General features: G+C 44.2%; 1 protein-coding gene across 4 annotated transcripts in view; it reads left to right on the top strand.

Moving 5' to 3' along the window:
• The window catches only part of GRIA1 (glutamate ionotropic receptor AMPA type subunit 1), a gene marked incomplete at its 5' end in the record, with an annotated part of 121,018 nt that extends 114,342 nt beyond the window's left edge, over nt 1-6,676 (top strand). For all 4 annotated transcript variants that reach the window (XM_082063445.1, XM_082063444.1, XM_082063442.1 and 1 more), the window contains 2 exons: nt 4,240-4,374; nt 6,452-6,676. In XM_082063445.1, coding sequence (XP_081919571.1) covers nt 4,240-4,374; nt 6,452-6,640 — 324 coding nt within the window. In that variant the 3' untranslated portion in view covers nt 6,641-6,676. The remainder of the gene's footprint in view (nt 1-4,239; nt 4,375-6,451) is intronic.
• Between the last annotated feature and the right edge of the window lie 3,840 nt (nt 6,677-10,516).

Raw genomic sequence — 10,516 nt, 5'->3', positions numbered from 1 at the left:
CTTCATATAATTAAAGGACTTTCATCAGAGCCACAGGGATCTCCCAATCCTCTTCTCCAGTTGCAAGAATTGTGCTTTTGTTTAAAAAAAAAAGAAAAAAATAGGGAACAAATCCTGTTACTCCCTTGCCCTGCCTTTGCAGAGAATTGGCTGGTTCTCCAATCAAAGATGTCTTTTCGTGCTGGGCAGCTTTATGCCCAGAGCCAGCCATCTGTGTGCTCCTACCCATCCCCTGGCAGATCCACAGCAGTGCCCAGTCAATGATCAGTGCTGTGTCCTCCATCATTCAGCTTCAGGCCTTATCCCAATAAAGTCAACCCAGCATTTGGTGTAAAAGCTCAACTGCTGGAGCTGCTACCAGCTCTAAGGACAGGTCATCTTCTACGGAGACTGCAACAACTTGAGATGCCATCAACCTGTGCTGCCAACGGGCTCTGGTCATGCAGGGTAAAAGAACTGGCCTTTCTGGGAAACCATGCATATTTGGCCTTAATGCTTTTCAGCCAAGGAGGATATATAATGACAAAGAGGATGACGGACACAGTGCCACATTTGAGAGGAACAGACGGGAAGGTGCCTGGTTGCTGCAGCAACAAGGCTGGGCTTTCGGAAAGATGGGTTTTTCTTTCTCTTTTCACCTGCCAATCTTCCCCCCACGTCAGCACTCTGCCGCTGCGGGAGACAAGCGGTGACATTTACACTCCCACTAACAAGCTGGTTCAGTGATGGGCAACTCCACGGGAGAGCATCTGGTGTCACCGAGCCCGAGCAGAGAGGAGTCCTCTCAAGCAGTTAGCATTATTTGGGACTTATTAGCATTATTAGGGCAGGAGCACATACAGAAACAGCAGGCAGAGCCTCGGTGGGGCACGCAGAGTTCCCTTCACATGCTCCTGCAGCCGATGGGAGCAATGAGATGCCACTCCTGCCCAGAGAATGTCTCAGTGTGTCATGCTGGGAGCGGGAGGGAAACAAAAAGAAAAAGGAGGGGATGAGCAAAAAGTCAAGCGGCACCACAGGAGCAACTCCCCTTAGCCTGGCTCATGATAACAGACTGGATCACCAGCTGTGCCCCACGGTCCCGTGTTCCTTGTGTTCTGCTGAAGCTGCTGGTGACTTTGGCTTACTGGGAGAAACCTTGTTATGGTGGCAGGGGTGAAACTCCGGCTGCTCTCTGCCTCTGGGCAGGTTCGCCCACTACTGTGACTCACTATGCTTTCCTTCACCTTCTTGGTGAAACAACTTTCAGTTCACCCAAATTGTCCCAATAATAATAGTAGTAGTAATAATAATAGCAATAATAATAAACCTATGGCAAAGTAAATGCAAGAAAAATACAACAGCTCTGAAATTAATTGTATGGAATAGTGGTGCAGGAAACTGCTTTGGGTCATCTCCTCTCTCTTACTGATGCTGCTGGCATCAGGAGGGAAGTGGAAATTAAGAACCAGCAGCCTTTCCTGGCTGCCAGGCTGCTCTGCCATTGCAGCCAGCTGAGAAGGTGCCCTGTTGGACCATGACCCTCAAACTGCAGATGGAAATACAAGAATATCATGGCAAATAAAACTTGAAATTTATGTATTCCCATGCCTGGCAGAGCCAAGGAAGGCGGATTTCCTAAGGATCTGCGGTTGCAAGTCAAAGACCCATGTGGTGTCTCTGGTGCCTAGTATGGATTGTGCTGATATGTTTGAGTGAGAGCATTAATAGGTTTTCTCTTCCGTAAAGCATCATTCTGTTTCACAAAGCTTGGAGGTTCCTGATATCTTGGAGATCTCCATTCAAATCAAGGTGAAACTATGGGCTGAAAGTTATTAGTAAGACAGACAAATAGGCTGTTCCACCTACTCCTCTGTCCCATCCTTCCCTCTGAGTGCAGAGCATGTGCTAATCAGCCACTTTTAATTAAGGAGCCAGGCTAAAATATTAGGATGTCAAGGAGGGCAGCCCATCTCTAGTGTCTTTGTCCCTCCTTGAAGCTGGTGCAGACCCTTCAGACTGACTTTGAAGAGGCAAAGTACCAGATATGTTGTAATCCAGTTTTCTCAGAGTAGCTGCTCATCTTTTCTAAATCTTCACTAAAAAATTCCCTACGTTTTTTCAGCTGGTGCTTAAAAGTATACTCAGTAATCTGCAGAGAAGAGATGTCTGATCAAACATACAGTCAAGCCTGGGGGGAAAAATGCATGAAGGCAGATTATAAAAGACCAGATAAATAATCCTTCCAATATGGAAACTGCAGAAATCAAGAAGAAATTTGCAGTAATCTCTCATTACAGAGAGCACACGGGAAACATTGATTAGATTACAAACTGACCATATGAAAGTTATACAAGAGAGAAACCAAACCTGGACACCAGTGGTGACCATCACATCTGCAGCAGTGTAAAACATGTGGTGACAGCAGCGATCTCTTGACAGTGACATCAGTCAGCAAAGCATGGAAAATGCGATCGCTTGTGGAGCTTCTGGTGACCAAAACTCTGCAGGGCCGACTCCTAACGAAACCTGAGCATCTTTCAGCAGAAGGTTCAGGACAGAAAGTTGCTCCCTGTGGCACTGGAGCCTGTGGCGAGAGCTCCAGTGGAGGATCTTTGCAGCTCAAATGGGCCATGGGCCCAGGTGAAAGAGCAGTAGGAAAAAAATAATGTGTTACAGGAGCTTTTCTTAATTTTGAAAACTGAAGTGATTTCATGCATTGTGAGTTAATTTTATTTGCCATCAAACCCTAATACCGCAAAAGACAGAATCCTTTTGTAAAATGCACTGGTCTGAAAGACAGTGCCAGTGTCAGGCAGATTGCTCTTGAATCAAAACCTTCCGTGCTCACCTTGGTAATCAGCTTTGGACCCTTTTGCTCCCGTAGAGTTTTCTGCTTCCTGAATCCTTGCCCTTCCTGAAAACTGTGGGTTGCTTATTGAAAAACCTGCCAAGCAAAGCAAGCGAATCAATTGTCCTACAAGGTCAAGGAACAAGCTGTGCCACCCACCGGTCCACATGTCCATGAAGTAGGAGGGAGCACCAAGAACTGCACAGAGGCTTCGTTCCCAAATGCAGACACTTCTACAGGCATAAATATTATTCTCTAACTGTGTGGCTCAAATGATCCATATGCAATTTTCCTCCCACATCCAGGGAGCAGGGCTGTCAATGCTGGTCAGACCTTGGTTACTCCAACAGATTTGCACTGACCTGTTGGACCTGCCCTGGGGAATCTGTATCGGCAAATAGGCATCAAACCAACATTGCAGAGTAGCAGCAAGCACGGAGCACGCAACCTCTGTCTGGTTGCACTGTAGGGAGAGCCTGTCCTAAAATCAGGAGCCTGGTACACAGAGCTGAGCCAAGCTTTTGTGTCTTGCTGCTGCCCAGATTATCCCAACACCCCAACTCCACCTGCTGGGCATGGAGAATAAGGTTTTGAGAGCTGCACTGAGTGACAATGGGGTTAGATGTGGGGACTCATTTCCCTAGCAGTGAAATGAGTCTTTCTGAGACTCGTCTCTTCCCCAGAGAGCCATGACGATTCATTAGGCAATTGTAAAATCAGAATGTCGCTGCTGACTGTGAGTTGCGGTCTGTTAATAGCCCTATTTATTGCCAACCAAATAATTAGCTTAGACATGCATCAAGGGGTTTTGATTGCATATGAAATAACTGCCTTATTACACAGAAATCAAATCAGTTTCTGAGGATAGCTCAGGTGTCACTTCAACCTCAGTATTGAAGAGGAAAAGAAAAAAAAAAAGGAAAAAAACCCCAGCCATTTCGATGTGTTGCTCAGCAACAGAATTTGCGGGGGAAACAATCTAGGAATGAAGGAATGAGCATTTCCAAGAGAACAGGTTATTTCAGGCAAGACATCAGGGACAAGCAAATGTCACTGAGGCAAACAACTTTTTTTTCTTCTCCTTTAATCAATAATTTAAAGTAGGCATTTTGGGTAAAATAAGCATTTAAGTTAGCTGATTGAAAAACGGAGATCCCAAACCTTTACAAAGAGTCACATTGCTGAAGAAATGTTTATTTGTTTGTGTGAGGGAAACATTAGATTTACTAGACACTGAATTAAAAATTGAAAATGCTCTTAGAAATGTCACCTGTTCATTGAAAGAGGAAGATGATGTAATGCCAACGTTGCTATATTGTGCAGCATCCCTCCCAGAACAATCTCATATTAATTTTGTTGTTCTCCCTCCCACATGCCCTCCCCTCCCTCCCTTCTCCTTTCTCTTCTAGGACAAGACGAGCGCGCTGAGTCTCAGCAATGTGGCCGGGGTTTTCTATATCCTCATCGGTGGGCTCGGACTAGCCATGCTGGTTGCCTTAATTGAGTTTTGTTACAAGTCCAGAAGTGAATCAAAGCGGATGAAGGTGGAAACCCATTTTCCGGCCTTTCACACCTTCTCTCTGATCCCACCCCGGCTCCCAAGCTGCCTTCAGAGACGGATGCAGCCCAGACCATGGGTGGAAAGCCAAGACATAGGGATAATGAAGTGACTGTGTCACTTAACTTGCTAGAAAGGAATAGGAGCATCAGAGAAAGCTAAAAGAGGGTCAAGTGGGCCATAGTGGGCAGCTGATGCAAGATCAGACGTGGCATAATGCTAGTTCAAAATCCAGATAGTAGAGAAAAATTGTAGCACAAATAGTAATAAGAACACATTGCCTTTCCTTAAAATTACCAAAGCAGACCATGGCAATACATGTGCAGCATGGATGAAGTGTGCTTGGTGTGATACAGCCATTATTGCAGTATGAAAAAATCCCCAAACCCCAGCAATTAATAGCAAGACAAAACTGGAGTAGTGCAGTAATGAATCAGATCCTTTGCTGGCACCCTGCTGGCACTACCTGCAGGTTGGCAACAGTGATATATGCTCAGAGCATTGTTGCCCTGGAACAGATGAGTGGGTCTTCATATTCAGAATTATGGGTCCCCTTAGAGAGAAATTGGCCTCTAATGTCTCCTGTAATGTTTGGGGTCTATTTTCTCCACCCTGTCATGGTCTTGCAGAAGTGTACTTCCTGTGACACAGGAGATTTGTTTCAGCCCTAAATCCTTGTGTGGTTAAATTTCACAGTGTCATGTCAAGAGTGGATTAGATTTGAGAGCCTTGGGGATACACATGTAATGCAGCATGGGTGGAACAAGTACATCTTGACTCAGATGACTCGCAGAGGCAATCGCTTATACAGAAACCATTGTGTACAAGGTCGCAGCGGAGTCTGTGCTGTCAGAGTAACACATTCCTTATCTTCCTCATCTTGACCTCTCCCATGAGCATGGAAGTCAGTATGAGTACATAAAGTATGCAGTGAACTTCATAACATTTAGAGAGATTTTCACTTCCCTGAGCACTGAAACTTATCCAGAATCAACAGAAATATAAGTGATCATTTCTCTGGGTTCTATAGTACCATTTCACAACATGCTTAATGTTTTGTCAGCAATAATAACATTTCTAATTCACTGAAAATGTACAACAGCTCTTTTCCCATTGAGGTTCAGGAAATTCCACAGGCAATGAGAGGAACATTGAGCACAGGGGTAAGATAATGTGAGCAACGAATGCCCCTCAATATAAAAACATTCTAATTGCTGTCTATACTGTAAAGCTAGGTATGTCACAAATACACTGAGAAACAGAGTCAGAATGCAATAGCTCTGTGGGTTTAGTCTTAAGGAGATTCTGCACTGATATAGCTTTCCTGTGTTACTTGAAATGACCCTCTCATTCACGTCACTGTTAGCTTGCAGTGCTCCCAGCATTGTAAAACCAGCCACTATGGGAAGGTGTTGTTGCTCCCAATGTTAACATCTGGTCTAAGTTTGTCCCCTATGATGGTCCCCTTAGAGATAGATTTAAATGCAAAGAAACAAAACTGACTTCATCTGTTAGTTTAATTGGTCTAAATTGATGGTTTCCTTAGATCTCTGAAAGCAAATGTTTTGGATGGTATCTGGAACAGGAAGATGAGATTTGCTTTCCTGAACTAGGTTTGCATTTCCTCGTTACCTCAGTCATCTCTGTAGACAAAAACATAGGCAAATGCTCAACTTTTCACATTAGGAAAGTCAAACATATGCTTACAGTGAGTCAGAGTCCACCATACATAACAGTACTGGAGTAGTAATAGCATATCTATGGAGGAAGTGTGTATAGTACCTCTGCTCAGATCCAGGATGACTGTTCTTATGTTGTAGAATTTGAATAGTTTTTCATATTAAATGTATGCTTTATACCCCAAAATACTGCTGAAACATTTGATTTTGAATGTAGAAGAGGTGCGAATTAACAGAGCAGGTGCAGTAGGGACATGCAGAAAATGAGAGTCTGAATGGAGACAGGGAGGGAGGGGACAGTGACAGAAAGACAACACTGCTTTATATTGTAATTTCTCCAACATTCCTAAGGACAGGGGGAGACCCCCCCGTCCTTCCTAAAAGGGTTTTTGTTTAATCCCACAGCAATCAATCAACGAAGCCATACGGACATCAACCCTTCCCAGGCCGGCTGCAGCAGGAGGCAGTGGAGAAAATGGACGTGTGGTCAGCCACGATTTCCCCAAATCCATGCAGACAATCCCGTGCATGAGCCACAGCACTGGCATGTCCCTGGGAGCTACAGGATTATAATTGGCCTTTTGACCCATTGCCTGGGTGAGAGCAAGGGCAGCCCTACTCTACCCCCTCCAGAGCCAAAACCAAACCCAACACAAACAAGACAAATGACCATGACAGAAGGGACAATCGGATGGATCTTCTTGAGGAAATCAAATCTATTTCCCTTTTTATTTGCAAACAGATCAACTGGCAGGAGAACAGAAACAGGTCTGTACTGCAATAAAGAGAGTGTAATGGGATTTAAGAGACTCACAAACCATCCCTGATCAAAGAACCACTGGAACACTAATGAGGACTATGCCATTTTGTTTTAACTTGGTTGTTAATAAGTCTTAGTGTGTGCAATATATATATTTTTTCTTACTAATTCCTGTGGTGTCAGGGTAACATCAACCCTTTCTCCCTTCCCTGCTCAGTCCTTCAATCTGGTTTAGTTTGGGATGCAAACCATAATGTCTGAGCTACTAACAGCAAAAAAGAAAATCCTATAAATGGCAAGTTGAACTCCTTGCAGGGCATCAGCATTGACCCATTTTGTCCTTCATGATTCTGCCTTCCGTTGTTATGTTGTGAACTCAGGTTGTGGAGTTACTGCGACAAGGCAGACATAGCTGAAAACGGCTCTCCCTGCAACAGGAAGAACTTGATGTGAGAAAGAACCTGAACAAAAGCATGGGGCAAAGTGATGAGTGAATTTGGAAACCCCAGGTAACCTGAGGACAAAGTGATAATTTTTCTAGAGATGAGTGGTGGCTGAAGAGAAGAATCAAGTGCCCGGACTGGAGAGCATCATGTGCGGCAGACTAGAAGAGATGGTTGGTCTAAGATCATAGTCAGCTGTTGATTATGGAAGAGAGAAAGTAAATGCTGCGTTCCTCTTACATGCAACTCTCCTGCCTAGGTTATTGGGGGCTTATAAGCAATTGTGAACCATTTCTTCATTGCTTAGCATCTGTGTGTGTTCTCTTTGTGGTGGTCACATATGGGAACCACCATAAGCTGGGAATACACCATCTCAAGACATCCAGTTGTAGATGGCTGCCCATTAACCAGTAAAACATGCTAGAAGTCATGGGCTGCAGTGGGAATATCCCTGCCTTTTTGCTCTGAAATCCCTTTATGGCTGGTTTTCTAATTAAGAGAGATGTTTTGTAGATAGTTGGCCAGAATGGCTTCCTGGAAGGAACTGCTGAAGCAAACCAAGGAGGAGACCCAACAAGAGCTTCATTCAAGTGTCCATGACATCCAACAGCATCAGGGCTGGTCAAACTAAGCTTTCCTGTCAAGTTGTGGCCTGAGTACAAAGCCAAAAGTAGCAGATTCCCACTCATGTACCCCTAGGGAGGGGGAAGCATCCACAAGCCAGAAGAGCAGGTTGATGACCCCAAACTTGGTTTTGCAGAAACCTGCATTGTCAGGGAGGCAGCTGGGAGTCCAACCACAGGCATGGAGATAGAAGGGGCAAGGATGGTTTTCCAGAACTTCACTAAAAGTTTGTTGTGTGAATCACTGGCATGGACAGACAAATGCTTCCCACCCTGGTGGGCCTGTGACACCTCCCCAGAAGTGAAGGATTCCCAGTGGAGCATTTGGAGAGAGAAAAGCTCTGTGGGGCAGGGACCACAGTGAACCCACTGAGCCTTGTCCCATCTCACAGGTCCATCACTGATGGCAAATAAAGCTCAAAGCTTCTGACAAAACCCAGCAAATATCTGTTTCGGGGACTGAGCTGCTCTTAGAGTGTTCTCAGCTGCTTTTTCTCTTTTTTTTTTTTTTTTTTTTTTTTTAATCCATAGCATAGCTAGAGAGAAGCAGGAAAAGAAGGGAGGCAGGTGAAGTGATGCAGGCAAATGACTGGCACAGGTCTATGAGGAGGACCTGTCTGTGCAGCTGTCCATAGGTACGGCTGGAAGCTGCCTGACTATCGGTATCTATTAGTGTACGAACGTGCAGAGCAATACGTTTACCACCTTTAACACCAGCCTGGTCTGAAGTATCTGTTCTGTTTACCCATTTGTCATGCAACACTTGGGAGACCAGCAAGTCAAAGTCAAGGTCCTACGCTCAGGCACAGCATGTCTTGTGCCAATATGTTGTCCTCTCTCCACTACTGGAAACCCTTGTGATCTTCATCTCTCATCGCCAAACATGAACTCTGTTATCAGCCACTCCAAACACCTGTTCGGGTCCCTTTGTATTGGTTACCATTATTTTTAATCCTCTTTTTCTTAATTTTAACTTCAGTTTTGTGCAAGTGCTAGCACAATGGAGGCATCTCACAAGCTAGCCTGTTTCCATGCCCAGAACCCTCAGATGCATCTCCTGACCGAGCTCTTACCATGTCCCGGACCTTGCTGAGTGCTGCGGTGGGAGCTGCTGATACAGGACCACATGGCAGCAGGTCATGGGGAGGCTGACCGGGCAGTTAGATGGTCTCGTGAGAAGCAGCACGTCTGTGCTAGGACTGGCCGCCTGTGATGTGAAGATGTGACCTGCAGTTTTCAAAGGCTTTTGATCAGTGGAGGGGTTTAAAAAAAAAAAAATAGGACAGAAGCGTGGAAAATGTTAACTTGTAATATGTATTTTTACTACACTTTTCTTAAAAATAGAGTAATGGTAAAACTCTTAAAGACATTGACATTTTTTCTCAACAGGAGTCCATATTTAACAGTTTTGGCTTTCATTAAATTTTGCTCTTTGGTATCTGGATCTTTTATTTAACAGTTATATTTGTTTTAACTCTCTTTTGTTTTTTCTTTATTTTGGCAGTACTGCAAAGGATTTTACTTTGTCAAATGCAACAGTGTTTTTATTTTCACTTTCTATTTTTTCAAGCAACATTTTAATTGGTAATTATTATTTACACAAAAATGAAACTATCAACTGGAATTTTAACACCAAGGATCCATGATCCATTTTTCATACCTGTCCATGCCGTTTTGTGCCAGTGCTGGATGTGTGGAAATGAAAATGATGTTACCCCTCAGGCAATATTACCCAACCTGAATCAAACAAGCTTTCCTTGATTATTGCTGTGTCTGACTTGTGAACAGCAGCCAAATAAACTGCTTCAGGTTGAAATTAGGAATCTATCTAATATTTACCCAAGAGTCAGGAAACTAAATATTAATTGGGCTCAAAGTTACTGATTTTGCTTTGTTTGGAGTTTTGTGGGGTTATTTTTTGAGGAAGACTATTAGAGGATATTAGCTTGTTTTTACAGAGAGGGAAGACATGGTCAGCTCAGAGAGAATTCAGAACCAGCACTGGTCCAAAAATCCTCACCAGGATCAGCTTTCCTAGGAGCTCCCGTGCTGTTTCAGAGGCTTGGACATTTAAGATGTTTCTCAATCAGTTTTCACAAAATTAACCTGGTAAATTCCTCATCCAAACATCTGTTGAAGGGGAAAAGAGAGTAGGATTTAAAGGTCCTTGGTTATTTATGCAGATGCTGACAGTTGCTGGGGTTAACTATAATCATTAATGTTGTGCTCTTACGTAGCACATGGTGTCACAGATCTGGAAGGGTTTCCCTTCTCCGTATCGTCATTCTCAATTATCGGCTGGGCACAGAAGTGCCTTGGACCAGGTGTCCCAGCTCACTCCACGGGGACATGGTTATAGATTTAAGGTATCCAATATTCACAAGGGTTTCTTTCACCCACTAATAAGTTTTAAAGACAGCGTCAGCAACAGGCAGAATTAACATGTTTTGAAAGGGGCTGTGAACCCTCAGGCTTCAAAGCACAAGACTCCCAATCAACAGGAGAGGTTTCCCATGGACACGCCATGTTGGATCAGCCCATTTTGGTCTTCCACAATTGCTTAGCCATCCAGTACTGTACTGTGGGCTGGATCCTGTCGCAAAATGCTCAGTGGCTCACTCTG

This window comes from Streptopelia decaocto, assembly GCF_964273445.1.
Source record: "Streptopelia decaocto genome assembly, chromosome: 12".
Taxonomy (NCBI): Eukaryota; Metazoa; Chordata; class Aves; order Columbiformes; family Columbidae; genus Streptopelia; species Streptopelia decaocto.
This window is presented reverse-complemented; position numbering and strand designations above follow the sequence as displayed.